The 12631-nt window shown below is 38.8% G+C and overlaps 1 protein-coding gene across 1 annotated transcript; it reads left to right on the top strand.

The window, feature by feature from the left end:
- The first annotated feature begins 2727 nt into the window (after positions 1-2727).
- rgs4 (regulator of G protein signaling 4) lies at positions 2728-8802 on the top strand. The gene is made up of 5 exons (XM_082511699.1): positions 2728-3014; positions 3330-3437; positions 4728-4792; positions 6573-6736; positions 7108-8802. Exons 1-5 carry the CDS (start codon positions 2971-2973, stop codon positions 7351-7353), a joined length of 627 nt encoding a protein of 208 aa, XP_082367825.1. The 5' UTR covers positions 2728-2970; the 3' UTR covers positions 7354-8802.
- The last annotated feature ends 3829 nt before the right edge of the window (positions 8803-12631 follow it).

Here is a 12631-nt window from a genome sequence, read left to right as displayed (position 1 = left end):
TTCAACTGGTTTGAATTTACTGGGTTTAGTTTTATTTGATAAAGACAACATTTACTAATTTACAAGCTTAGCAATCCCTGGGCACCTTATATGGTAATGACCATCCAGCGACTGAAGAGTAGACTAAAATGCTCAGATTTTTTGGAAACAATAGGAACAGGGTCAGCTATGAGACAGTACCTTACCCGAGTCTCATTGCGTCACACAGTAATTCAAGGTCTGTGTGTAATTTGCTGAAATTTGTAGCGGCACATTTTGTCCCATATTGACAGTTCGATGACAATGAGAAGTGGAGTGGGTTGAGTTCAATAGGGTCAGCCGGTTTAGTGCTGCACTGCCGTTTCTTGGAGTTTGACTAAGTTGGTTGTTGTTTTTATACTTGATCAGAACTGTCAAGATTATTGACAGTTCTGATCTACAGTAAGAGGAAAAACTGAAGTTCTCAGTGCTATAAAATGATCTTCTAAGGTAGTGAGAAAAGTAGTGAGGAAGGCAAAATGTAAACAAAACAAAATGTGTTTGATATGGTTCATATTCCGCACAGTTATAGAACTTGTAAACACCCCTTTCTGTGGCATTTAATGTGCAAAAGCACAACAGCACTATAGGAATAGTAAGCTTCTCCTCTTTTGTCTTAGATAATTAGAGTCCCATTTCTGATAAGGTTGGAGATTGCATAAGCATAGTGGTGTGTGGTCACCTTTTAAAAACTACTTACCCTGACACACACCTAATAACGGGTGATTAAACAAAACAAACAGACCAGATAAAAACATACCCTTTCTGGTTAAAGAGAGTTTATACACTTTTATGGTGGTAAGATATTTACCATTAACTGACAGCAGTGAAAGAAATCAACAGCTAAACTAAAGCATATTTACAGGATGAAAAATTATAAGTAAAATACCTGCATGCAAAACCTAAACTAAAAGCATTCCTGTGTCTCTTTTTGAATTTGCTCTCTGACTTGCTCTCTACCTGTCCTTCATAGAATGTTTTAGGATTAGGTTTATTATAATGACTTCACAAGGTTAACCTGCTGCTTTCTACAGTGCATTATTAAACCACATGTATTCAATGACTTTGACTGAGCTCAGAGACTCAGAAAATGAAAAAAACTGAAGAAGTTTAAAAGACAGAGAATGTTGACTCTAAACTTGCGCAAGTAATTTGACGAATGAAATCAGGGTTGTGTAATTATCAAAACAATTGTTTTTTCTCACATGTACTGTCTCTGGAGAGACATGCCGAGTTTCATATTGAACTCGTCTGCTCATATCAAACTCTTGCTCTTGTCATTGTGGGAGGTGGTCTTCCCTTCTTGGTGATCTCAGATGTTTTTCTTGCCATAGTGCTAAAACAGTTAATACACTCACACATCTTGAGGAAAATGATTTGTAATGTATCCACTGTGATAAAAAACTACAGTATAAAATGAACATGAGGAATATAATAGCTGATCTGAGCCTTGCTAACAATAGTTCAGGGCCGGCTTTTGTCAGCAGGACATGGCCACACCTACTATAATGACAGAACTTCGATGTGAAAGCTAAACATACTGTAGCTTTAAGAGAGAAAAAACCGCATCCTTTCCTATAGGTTGCTTTCACTTCTTTGTCACTGTAACGTATCTCTATTTTTACCTGTAACTAGCTAAGCATTGGCAGCATTTTCTGTTGTTCTGACTACGTGTCCATGTGATATGTGCTATATGATCCCCGACTGTAGACTTCCACAGAGCTAATGGCACAGTCAAACCACCACTGAGAACCCAGAAAGTGAAACTCTGAGTATTGTTTTGTATTTACAATTATAAACCAAATCCTGAAATGAGAAACCCAATGAGGACAATTAGAATTACACAGAGAGACAGTTATTCATTTATGGAGGAATGGCAAAACTGCATAATTACTTTTCAGAATGATTCATTTTCAGGCTGTAAACTCTTCAAAACAACAGCTCCAAGGTAGTTATCATGTCATGACACGAGTTGCTAAGTAGAGAGAAAAGACTGATTAGCAGTAAGCCAACAAAAAGGAGACAAACAGTCACAATGGCTGCAGTGTTCATTGGAACTAGCCTCAGAGAGTGCCAATTAAGAACGCATCGGATTAAGTCCCATATTGATGCTTTTAATGAAACCATTACTGTTTTCCGTAACACAAAATAAACTGTCATTCACGATGCTTATTACTGTATATTATAAATGTTATAACATTTGTGTCTGGTAGGGAGTTGTGGCTTACACCCTTTTTGATACAAGTGTCCTGTTGGACAGATCTACTTCACAACATTCAAGGCAAGTATTGATTTGATGAGATTATAATTGAATCCTGAAATCATCTAATTTACTGAAATGTGTTTATTGCATGCATCACATTATTAATAATGCTATGTAGCACATAATTCTCTTTAGGTACAGCAGTATAAAAATGGTTGTTAATGCTTGAATATAAACACTGGCTGCTGTAAGCTGAGTTGACAGTAGGTCCAGCAACAAAGGTCACATTTTCCAACAATGACCTCACAGAATACATTGAAAATAACAATTTCCAGGTCTGGATTTTAGATTTGCTCAGTTTGAAAAAGCTCTGTTTTTTTCCACGTGATGTATGACTTCACCAGTTTCTCTAATGCCTTAAATCCCTCAGTGGAAAACACCTTTTATTGTGGTTACATACGATCCGATCTGTTGTAAATGTTCCCCTATTTTCTCTCCCTCTGTTCCTCCCTCTCTGTTGTCCCTTTCTAACTGTCTTACACTCCCCCACCCCTCGCCCGTCTGGTGGGATTGTCAATCCATTTTGGAGGTATAAAACCACTGCTGGGGGTGGAGACAACCACAGCTTGCTGTGTGATACTGAAGGACTCTTGCAAAAACACTGCTGCTCACAACCGTGTGGTTGCCTCTCTGTTGTCATTTAAAACAACAGAACTGACTTTGGATTTTTAGATTTTTAACGTTCCATCATGTGTAAAGGACTTGCAACACTGCCTGCGACATGCTTGAAAAGGTAAGTGCAATATTCCTTGAACAACGGGTGGATAAAAACATTAATTCAGGAAAAAATAAAGACAGAAAGAGAAAAAATTAAAACATTGTTTTTGAATATGATGTGTGTACATGTAAAAAATGAAAGAGCTGTTATTTTACAGCAGCAACTCAAAATCTCAATTTAAACATGGAAAAAGAGGAACTAGCTGACAAGCTGTTAACCACTTGTTTACATAGATAAAGGAAGTCTGTGCGCAGATATCACTAATGGAAACACACTGACATTTTCTGAAATGCATTTTGCTCACGGTCCTCTCGTTCTGCCTCTCCACAGTGCCAAAGACATCAAGCACAAAATAAGCTTCTTACTCCAGAAGCCTGAACCTCAAGCAGCAGATCAGAAGCAGATGAAAGAAAAATCAACCACAGCTGCTGCAAAAAGGTTAGAGGAACAAGCCTCTCTCAGCTGAATTTGCTGTTTAAAAGATGTGTTCTATGCGCTAAGTCGCACATTGAGCCTCCTTCGAAAGAGAGAATTTTTATGATGAAAACTAAAACCAAGCCTGCCACAAATGCTGACTTAAAAAGTATATTGTGTTTCCAATCTGAAGGAGTTGAAACTGCTTAAAAATGTGATGGCGGTGTCTGTTTGAGATCAGTCTCCTTCAGACTGATGCAGAGCTAAATTAAGTTTATTTTTGACTTTAAACTCAGTGACTAGCGCCTAACACGGTACAGATAAGAAAATCCTGGCTCGTGCTTCAATTCAAGTTGCAGACCCTTAATATTGATGTGCCTCTAAATGAATGACTGAAACTCGCGGGACATCTCTGTTATCTGAGGCTTGTTGGGAAAGAGATAGGGAGGTGATTAGAAAATAGATGGATGGATCTTTCCACGTAGAAGATGAGCTCACTTTGACGCAATAGGCTGAAGAACCATTTCATTTCATGGAAAATAAATGATTTAGTACTTTTTTTTAATATATTGGACCAGTGGTATAGCCAGTGCCTCCTATAATTGGACATAGATGTGATGACTTGTGTGGCTAACAGTCATTAAACTTTTATAGTTGATAAATTCTGCATAAATTCTGAAATCGAATTATGTTACCGAAGAGCACAATCTATCAGATTTCTCTACACTTCCAGAGCACGTCTTCCCACGGGAAGCCTGTTATTGTTCTTTATGAGAACGTTTGCATTGACCCTGCTCGCATTGACCTTGGCTTTTTAGCAGCATCCCGAGACAGCTATGGATGATCAATATTCAGTTTTCCTGCTAAAATTGCACAGCAGCAATATCAATCACTATGCACAACACAAAGACTCGATGGCGCTTATATAACCTTGTGCATAATGCAAATTATGATTCTAAATGCTGATTATATATTGGTCTTTTATAACTGAAAATGATCATTTTACTATAGTCCGGGCTTGCTGCTGTCAGATGACGTGCGTTGGCATGATTTGATTTGCTGTCATTTTGATAATTGCATTTTTGCGACTGGGATTTGAATGTGTCGTTCTATTTACAGCAAAAGATATCTCATACAGATATCTTTGTTTTGCTATGTTGTTAAGAGATGTTTGGTGGCTACTTCACCTTTTTGGAGAAAGTACTACAAAAAGACTAGATTAGAGATAAGGTGAAAAATGTCCATATGTACTTTATGTAAAAATGTTTTTCTGTGCAACCTTACTTAAAATGGCATTGATCGTTTGTGTTTTAGGGTGCCTAATACAGCTGAGGTGGAGAAATGGAAGGAGTCTTTCAGCCATGTGCTGAACAGTGAAGGTAAGTGTTACATTAGTTTCACTCATAAAAGACTGGATCTGAATCAGAACAAGTCAGATGAGGCTTTTAATCCAAAGCTAGCTGGAAGAACTTCTGACTTTGGCATCCCAATATTAATAATGCCATCAGCTGTCCGACAGAAGCTTCACTCATTTGTTCTCAACAAAATGTGCCTGTGGCTTTATATATTTAATCATTTTCATGTAGTACAATACAGTTGCAATCATGGGAAATACTGGCTTTAGCATATCACTGTAAGGGTTGACAGTAAGGCTTTGCTAATCCCAAAAGTGATGCTGAAAATCAAGCTGCAGCGTAGCAGATGGTTGGGTTTGGCTAATTAAGTATCATCACTGTGCTCATTACTGCTGTTAAAAGAAAGTTAAGGGGACTTGGCTGGGACACACAAACACGCAAATGGAGCACACACACACACACACACACACACACACACACACACACACACACACACACACACACACACACTCACACTCAAGCACTTTCCAGCACATTCTCATGCTCTAGCTTTTGCTACGTGTCACGAGGCACTACTAGAGGGCCTCTCAGGGCGTGCTGACCAGTGCAGAGTGTGCACGTGTGTGTGTGTGTGTGTCTCTGCGTGTGTCTCTGTGTGTGTGTGGATGCATAAGACCTCTGAGAATCATATTGTCTGCGTGTGCATGGGGAGCAACGGCCTTGCAGAAACCAGCGGAGTTCTGACCTGCGTCTTTCCATGACCTCCAACATAGTTATGGCTTCCTTCTGCTGTCCCTATTACATCTGTCAGCTGCTACTGCTCCTTCATTTGTTTAACATATTAAGACCTCAAAGGTCTCCTCAAACTCTTCTTGTAGTCATGTTAGACATATGAGACAAGATGTAGCTTTTTAATATAAAGTAAATCAGTGGCGTGTTCGTGTCATGCTACAAAGCAATGTAAAACTCCAGCACTTGGACACGCTGCCAAAAAATAAGGCTGGTAAAATTCTTACCCAGCACTCGGAACTTCTGTATTCATGATTCATTTTTTTCTGGCAACTAATGTGCAGTTGGGAGCTGATTAAAACTCCTATTGGGGAGGTGCCATAATTTTTGACTAAGTCTGGGCAGGTTCTGCTACCTGAAATTGGACTGCTCTAGCTAATTCTGCTGCATTATTCATCAGGCAGCCAGCCAAATTAGAAAATTTAGACTGGCTTTGATGAGTGCAAAGGCTGCCACACCATTATATTAGAGCATTTATTACACTCTGGTGAGGCTTGTTCATTTTGCTTCAATAACACACTGCTTTATCTTTTTGGCAATGCTTTACAATGACGACAATGTTTAAACCGAGACTTAATTAAACTTTGGTAAAGACTTATTTCACAATAAAAGAATAGTCTTTACTAATCATTTGTAGTGTTAAAATGTATGTTTATATAATTAAATTGCGCTGTGCCACAATTCTGACCAAAATTGTATCTAAACCTAAGAAAAAAAAAAACAAGGAAAGAAGAATTACACAATCGCTATGTCACTGGCCTACTTACATGTGCATGTGTGTTACAAAGGTCATCTGTGAACATGATCTTGATGGTTACTGGGAAGTTCCAGCTGCTTTACAAAAAATTTACCAACTAGTAAACAACATTACTAATTGTAATGTTATTAATTAATAGTTTATTAATAACGAATATATATTAACTAAAGTTATTAAGTTTAATAAATAAATAAATGGACTATGTGGCTGTTGAGTACAGTTGGATCAAAAGAGACACATTTTTCTTTCTGTGTTTAGTGGGTCGCACAGTCTTCACCAGCTTCCTAAAGTCGGAGTTCAGTGAGGAAAACATGGACTTCTGGATGGCTTGCGAGGACTACACGAAGACTGCACCTACCAAGCTAGCAACCAGAGCCAAGCAGATCTACCAGAAATATATTGGTGCAGATGCTCTTAATGAGGTAATCACAGCACTACTGAAATAAAATGACAAACAAAATCAATTTGATTAATAAGAGTAAAATCCTTCAACATAAAAAGAAGATTACTTGCTGGGCAGGTAAAATATGACTCACCACACCCCAATACTATACCTGAACATTTACCTTCAAGTAAAAAAATAGTCCACCTTTACTTTAAGATATCTTTCTACTTTTTTCACGTCTTCATTTTGTTGATAAGCCCATGTGTTTCTCCTGCCTCGCATCAGCAATGATCTCTATTACCAAAAACAGTTGCTGTTTCTCTGTGGCAGCTTAAAAGTTTAGGCTCTTGATAAGTGAATACATTACATCAGTATGTTTCACTTTACTTTCGTTCTGTGACCTTTTAGGTAAACTTAGATGCAGCGACAAGAGAAAAAACAAGACAGAACGTCGAGAACGCCTGCCCTTCTTGTTTTGATGATGCCCAGAAGATGATCTACACACTGATGGAGAAAGACTCCTATAGGCGCTTTCTCAAATCCAAACTGATCCAGGATCTGTGCCAACAACAGAGTAACGCTGCTCAGGAGAAGAAAGAGAAGAGAAGCTGTGACATGGCTGACAGCAGTCAGGTGTTAGCTGGTGGTGCTTAGTCAGGACGAAAGAAGGAAAAGCTTGAAGGAGGTGCCAAAGATCGACAGTCAGTTAGGGCTCACAGTGGGAATGATAGGTTTGCTGGGGTGTCCGGGGTTTCTAGATAAGGAAGGAAGAATGGTTTTGAAGATGTCTGATGAAGGTTCATGTGAGGTCGTTTTCTTTTCCTTCTGTTTTTGATACTTGCTCTTTATTTCTGGGCTTATGTGGTCACTCTTGTAAATATTTATATATTTCCCATTTCTGCATTCATCAGGTGAAATGTTCTACAGACTGACTGAATGTAAATACATCATTGCATTGTGACATTTTCCTTCTGGATTCTTTGCAAAACACAATCTGATCTAGAAGCTGTGACCAGGTTATCTTGATACTTAGAACAGAAAACTATTGAAAGCTACCTCCAGCCAACAGACACGAAAACTGGTGCCACTGGAACATTTTCTCAATGGAACGGCACAGATTACTAGTTTAGCTATGTACAGACCTGAATATTTAAATTAATACATCAAGCACTTTTTAAAATAATGCCCCAATTCCGTTGTGTATAGGAGTAGAGTCTCCAAGTTTAAATGTTGTACAATTTTATACAGTCATAAATGTAAAGTAATAATTGATCCTGGTACAGCTGGAACAACAATAAAGTAGCACGTATACTGTAGTGATTGGCTTTGCAGTTAGTTTTAGGTTTAGGGTCACAGATTGGTTATTTTCCATCATGTTGACTTATGGCCTCACAATGTAGTGGTAATGGAAAAAAAGCTTTATATAGTCATTTGAAGTTCCAACTCACTATTTAATACCATATGTTTGTACAACAGCCCATGGTTGACACTGATGTCTGTTTATTCACGTGAGTAAAACCCGGTGTATATCTCAACACTTTATCATGGTAACAACTGCCTCTGCTGTTTAAACATCCTGACATGATCTCTGCACTGTGAAAACACCGAATGACTAGTTCTCGTGGGAATTTTAGGCATGTTTTAATATTAGTAGAAGTAGTAATTGTCATAGAGTCATGACGCAGTTATGTTAAACGGAGTAGGATATTTTTTTTAAAGAAAACCACCTTACCAAATTTTTGGTGGCCACACATTCTACAATGTCTTATCTAAATGTATACTGTGATGATAAAAAACTACATATTATATGTAAAAGAACACGTGTCTTTGTCCTATTTCTGTATACTCCCAAATGTGCTTAATGATGAAAATCTGTGGTTGTATTTACATTTTTGTTTTTGAGCTTTGGTGATGTCACTTGTGGAAAGTGTTGTGGAGTTGTACTAGCTTGCAGATGCTCTTTTAAAATGTAAAGCTGAGAGAAGGTGGCAGTCAAAATAATAGCTGTCCTCTGCACCTACTAGCTGATTAACACAAGTGGTGAAATTCTCCTGTAACTATAGGTAACAAGATATGAAGTAAATAAATGTGGCATGAACAGTATGTTTGTGTGTGACATGTTGGAGGATAAGCTCAAACACACACTTCTTTGTTACACAGTTACACTTCTTATGACGCATCAACCATCAAACATATTGTGCCATATTAACAAGTGGATCACCAAGGACATGAGGATAGATTGATTATTAAAATGACATAATTTCAATTAATGCAATTTAATATTATTTCAGATTTATAGATACAGTTCCAATTCACAACAATTCTCAAAAGGCATTTAATGATTTAAGGTAAAAACTCAAATATATAAGAAAAACCCAACAATCAGATGATCCCCCCTGCAACTATGTGGAGGAAGAAGTACTTAGAAAATCATCATATACGGTAAATGTAAGTTCATTTATGCTATTTTACTGAATCAAAAAAAAAAAACATCTTAAAGGAAATTTTAATGAAGAGCAATGATTAAATTAATGTTTAAATAAAAATTGTGTTATGCAGCATTGGTTTTAAACTTGACTGATAACATTTTATTTCATGTAGTGATCAACACACGTTGATGCCAGTTGACTCTTTTTGTTGTGATGTCTAAAAGAACGTTTCCATGACCTCATCACATCTGTCCCTTCATAATCAGACAGTAATCATCTATAATCAGCAGGGAAAAGGTGGTCTCTTCTATATCTAACATTGATTGCGTAACGTCTGCAGATTATAGATGATTATCAGAGGGTAACGTTATTATCGAATAATTACCAGAGAACATTTCACACATAGGAAAGACGGGTTTCATCAGGATTCGATCATTTTGTTATGAAAGCATAATTTATAGAGGTGTTTAATACACTGTTAATAATTTACTAAACAGTTTAAATTTTAAACTTCAAAACTTACAAGAAGCTAAAAATAACCTTCAGAGCTCAAGCTCCACTTTTCATACACTGGACCAACTTTTTGTTTGGATGTGCCTCATTGAAGTGAACAGTGTTTACAGCATCTGTGTTCATACCCACTGCATAAAGATGCCTATTTAAGGGGAACATATCTGAGCAACTACACAGTAAATAACTAATCAAATCTAATCTGGGAATCTAACTCATACAGACAAGGAGACGGCAAACATGCATAAATATTTGCTTTTGGGAAATTCTGTCTGCCTGCTTTGCTGCTTAGTAAGAGCACAAAAATAGAATATAAAGTGCCTTGATTCTTTAATAGAGGCAGAATCTCTAAAAATATTTGAATTAATACTTAAAGAGCATCCTTCCAGATGAGCTTCAAATTGGGATCAGTGGTAGCATGATTGAACTGTTGTTACGAGACTTATGTTGTTTAAGGTAAGATTCCTTCCTGTGGAAAGTTTCTGCAAACACAGAAAGAAAAGAATGCACACATAGTTGTGTCTGCACAGACACACATTCTCGTTTCTGTCTGATATACTGCTGTACGTCAGCCGCAACATGCAGGAATTCTGCAGCTTGAGTAAATCACAAAAAAGTGATAAATCCACTGGTGTGCTTGTGTGAATATTTCTCCGTCATCTAAAATGTATGGGAGTGAGAGACAACAAGTGAGGACCAGGGATGAGGAATCTGGATAAGCACACTTAGGGCTGGAGCTACAGTACCACTGGCTAACATTTTTCTGATTTCATTCAATACCAGTACTGGGGCACAGAGATGGAAAGGTCCAAACACGAGACAAAATAGTTCATTAATCAAGTATTTTTTCTGGTCACTCTGATGAAGGATTTGAGGCGTTGTGAATTAAAGTCATGCATAAATTTTATTTCTTTAGTTGTTCCAAGAATGATTCCTTCTTTAAGCCATTTAATTATAAATACAACATAATATTTAGCTGTTGAACTGTTGAAATCAGCTCTTGAAACTGTTTTTTGTAGGCTGCTTTGGGAATATTGTATTACTACTAATATAGGACTATTAAACATGTCATTCTCTTAAGAATGGTCAATATAAATGAATAAAAATTAAATCATCATAAAACCGTTTATGTTTAGTGGCCTACGATGGACAGGCGACCTGCCTGGGATGATAGCTGGGCTAGGCTCCAGCATGTCTGGCACCCTGAATTGGAGAGATGGTTAAGAAGATGAATAGATAAACTGATGGATGTATTATGACAATTAACACAGAGCTCATTTGTCCCTCGTAGAATTTTAGGAATCTAAATATAGTGAGACACGCTCTGCTGTCGCGAGGATCAAGGTTGATAAGAATGACACGACTACATTTAAAAGGTAACTTGTAGTTAGCAAAATGTAAACTTTTAGCTGTGAAACTCTAAAATGCTTAGTAGAAAAACTTCTCTGGGTTTGTTTTTTAAAATCTTATTAATAGTTAAGTAATATCCATTTTACATAAAGCCTATTGATTGAGCCTATTTGTTGTGTAGCCTATAAAGCTGGTCCACTGTTTAGGTTACATATTATATTAACAATTCATTTTATTTATTTATTCTTTACGCTGCACCTTAGTTCATATCCTCTCTTAAGTACCCTCACCTTTCTTTCTTTTACTTCTATTATTCATTATTTATATCCTTATTTATTAAAGAAGGAGTAACGTGAAATAAGGCAAATGCCCCCTGTCAAATCTGACTGCCTGTCCAATCTATATGCTCTGTGGGAGTACACGGACTGCACTTATACTCTCAGCATGAGCTGTTGAGCAAAACTTTGGCCTTTCATTTTGGACCCACTGTCACTGTGGTAGAAATTGTAACCCTGCACAGTGACCTTTGAGGATAAATCTTAGCAGAAGTTTCAAAAGAAATGCTGCAGTGCAAAGGCAGCTTCATCGGAAATAAATGAGAAAACTCAGTCGGAAACTGAAAACATTTTGGATTTTTGATCCTTTTTCTGTTTTTGGTCCTTTGGCTTCACATCCTAGAATTAACCTCCCTAAGCGGTGAAGTGTCTCTGCTTCTCATCCATTCAATCACCAAGTAAAGTTTGCAGCCTGTCATTGAAACTCACCCCTTATTTCCTCCAGTAAGATGTTTTCTCAATGATTCAAGGACTTATTCTGATGACTAATCTCAGCAGCTGATTAAAAACATCAGAATCAAAACAAACCTCCACATTTAAATGCTCATGTTTCAAGCAACCTCTCCGTGAATCGCTACCTTATCGTGGTGGAGGGGTTTGTGTGTCCCTGGGATCCCAGGGGCTATGTTGTCTGGGGGCTTTTGCCCCCTGGTAGGGTCTCCCATGGCAAATTGGTCCTGGGTGAGGGACCAGACAAAGAGCGATTCAGAAGACCCTTATGAAGAGAACATCGAGGGAACAGTTTATCCTGCCCGGGATAGGGTTACCGGGGCCCCGCCCTGGAGCCAGGCCCGGGGAGGGTGCCCGAGGGCGAGCGTCTGGTGGCCGGGCCTTAGTCCATGGGGCCCGGCCGGGCACAGCCCGAAGAGGAGACATGGGCCCATCCTCCCGCAAGTCTACCACCTGCAGGAGGCGCCATAGGGGTCGGGTGCATTGTGTGCCGGATGGCGGCCAGGAGCGGAGGCCCTGGCGGACTGATCCCCGGCTGCCAAGACTGGCAATAGGGACATGGAATGTCACCTCTCTGGTGGGGAAGGAGCCTGAGTTAGTGCATGAGGTTGAGAGATACCGGCTAGATATAGTCGGGCTCACCTCTACGCATGGCTTGAGCTCTGGAACCAGTCTCCTGGAGAGGGGCTGGACTCTGTCTCAGTCTGGAGTTGCCCCTGGTGAGAGGCGGCGGGCTGGGGTGGGTATTCTAATATCCCCTTGGCTTGCTGCCGGTACGTAGGGGTTTTTCCCGGTGGATGAGAGGGTTTGTTCCCTGCAGCTTAGGGTCGGGGAACGGGTCCTGATTGTCATCTGCGC

This window comes from Aulonocara stuartgranti (genome assembly GCF_965226115.1).
Source record: "Aulonocara stuartgranti genome assembly, chromosome: 17".
Classification (NCBI taxonomy): domain Eukaryota; kingdom Metazoa; phylum Chordata; class Actinopteri; order Cichliformes; family Cichlidae; genus Aulonocara; species Aulonocara stuartgranti.
The sequence above is the reverse complement of the archived record's forward strand: the minus strand, read 5'-3'. Positions and strand labels throughout refer to the sequence as shown.

Bases quoted from the DNA above. Each gene is read 5' to 3' on its own strand.
- rgs4 (XM_082511699.1), top strand. From the start codon at position 2,971: ATGTGTAAAGGACTTGCAACACTGCCTGCGACATGCTTGAAAAG. The intron at 3,015-3,329 runs GTAAGTGCAATA...GCCTCTCCACAG, and splicing joins CCTGCGACATGCTTGAAAAG to TGCCAAAGACATCAAGCACA. The intron at 3,438-4,727 runs GTTAGAGGAACA...TTTGTGTTTTAG, and splicing joins ACCACAGCTGCTGCAAAAAG to GGTGCCTAATACAGCTGAGG.